This window comes from Alligator sinensis, unplaced genomic scaffold (assembly GCF_000455745.1).
Source record: "Alligator sinensis unplaced genomic scaffold, ASM45574v1 scaffold442_1, whole genome shotgun sequence".
Lineage (NCBI taxonomy): Eukaryota > Metazoa > Chordata > Crocodylia > Alligatoridae > Alligator > Alligator sinensis.
In genome coordinates, this window is record NW_005841829.1 from 7,535,321 (window position 1) to 7,537,184 (window position 1,864).

Consider the following 1,864-nt stretch of genomic DNA (forward strand, 5'->3'; position numbering starts at 1 on the left):
GCATTCTCAGGTTGAGCGGAATTCCCTGTGGTCTGGTGACGAAGTTAAGAAATCAGATGGAGGATCAGATAGTGGCATAAAAATGGAGCCTGGATCTAAGTGGAGGCGGAATCCCTCTGATGTGTCTGATGAATCTGATAAAAGCACTTCTGGTAGGAAGAACACTGTTATTTCACAGACTGGTTCCTGGAGACGGGGCATGTCAGCTCAGGTTGGCATTACTACACCAAGGACTAAATCTTCAGCCACTTCAGGCACATTAAAGACACCTGGAACAGGTGAGGAACTATGTAACATGCAGGCAAGCCAACAGTTTATTCTGTAGAAAATAATGCTTCAGTTTTCTAGTCTCAACTTGAAATAGCTCTATGTATTTTATAACTTTGGGAAGGGGGAGTTCAGTATACAACATACTGTATTTCTGCATTTGTTTTATGGTTTTGTTAATTATAAATATAATGTGTGTACTAGCATACTTTCAATAATGTCTTCATGATAGGACTAATTCTTAATTATACTATTTATTGAATGCAGTGGCCACACACAGACATTCAGTTTCTCCCAGGAGAGTTGCTAGTCTCTCAGTAGAAACCACTAGTGTACACATGTTTAGCAAAAATGGCCACTCCAGGAAAAAATAATCTGGGAGCAACAAGGGTTATAGTGCTCCCTGGAGGGTTTCTGCTGGGAGGGCAAATGGCTGTGCATATTGTTTTCTGAGACAAGCCACAGCTGTCTTCTAGCACCAAGGTGTTTCACTCTCTCTCTTTCCCCTTGGAAGACGGTGTGTTGACCACTGGACACTATTGCTCCAGCCAAGCAGAGAACAGAATTAAATCCTCATAATCCCCACCTTGTGCTGAAAAGAAACACAGGCTGACCCTGAGCAGTTTGAGTTAGCTTGTCAGGGCTGCCCTGTGCACTGCTGCCATCCTGTCTCCAGGCAGACTAAGGGAGCCTACAGAGTACACTGAGGTGTGTGCACAGAGGGCCCCTGGCTGTGCAGCATCTGCGCTGCAAGCTATCTGGTCTTAAGGAGCTCAGCATCAAATGTCTGTTCAGATGTCTCTGGGTAAGTTTTTGTACCAGGAGAGCAAACCTGGGAGAATTCTCCTAGGTCATTTGAATGTGTGTACACAGCCAGTTTTTGCAGTGCAGTATCTTTCATGTAAGGCTCATTAAAATTCATTAAATAGAATTCTGGTTTTTATTCCCTGCTTAAGAATAACTGAGAAACTGCTCAGGAGAATTTTGTGAAAGGTTTCACCCTACTAAAATAGAATATGCACTTAATTTTATAATAGAGCATTATTCAGTACCAGATTTCCAAATAGATCTCATCAGAACTCTAAGCACATGCAAATGTGCATGATTATTAATAGAATTTGCACACACAAATGAATTTATTATTCTTTTACTCCTGTTTGATTCTGTACACAGCCATGCATGGAAATTCCAAGGTCTGTTTTGAAAGTATAGTCCTTACCATGTAGCAGGCATTCTTTCTAAAGCCTTTTTAAAAGTTAGAATTTTGCCTTCCCACATCTTTTCTTTAATAATACAATGGCACAAACTATGCTAGTTACAAAGTTTAAAGAACCCGCTTACTTATCTGTCACTTTACCTAATAATCTGCCCGCTATTTTTCATATTCTCAAGGGCAGACGCATCAGATACTCTCTGTGGCAAATCTACATGAATAGCTCACTTAGAGTGATATTTTAGTTCAGTGCAAACTGGATCATACTCCTAACTGCTCTCTTGTGGCTAACATGCTTTTGCTTTTCGTGCTTCTTTGATTTTCACCATTTGCTTAATGTTTTCAAGTCATTAAATAGTAGAATTCTTTTTCTATTTTTGTAGG

The 1,864-nt window shown here is 40.3% G+C and overlaps 1 protein-coding gene across 1 annotated transcript in view; it reads left to right on the forward strand.

Moving 5' to 3' along the window:
* NAV2 (neuron navigator 2) overlaps positions 1 to 1,864 on the forward strand; it is a 420,322-nt gene that overhangs the window by 333,719 nt on the left and 84,739 nt on the right. The window contains 1 exon segment of the mRNA XM_025200388.1: positions 11 to 152. Coding sequence (XP_025056173.1) covers positions 11 to 152 — 142 coding nt within the window.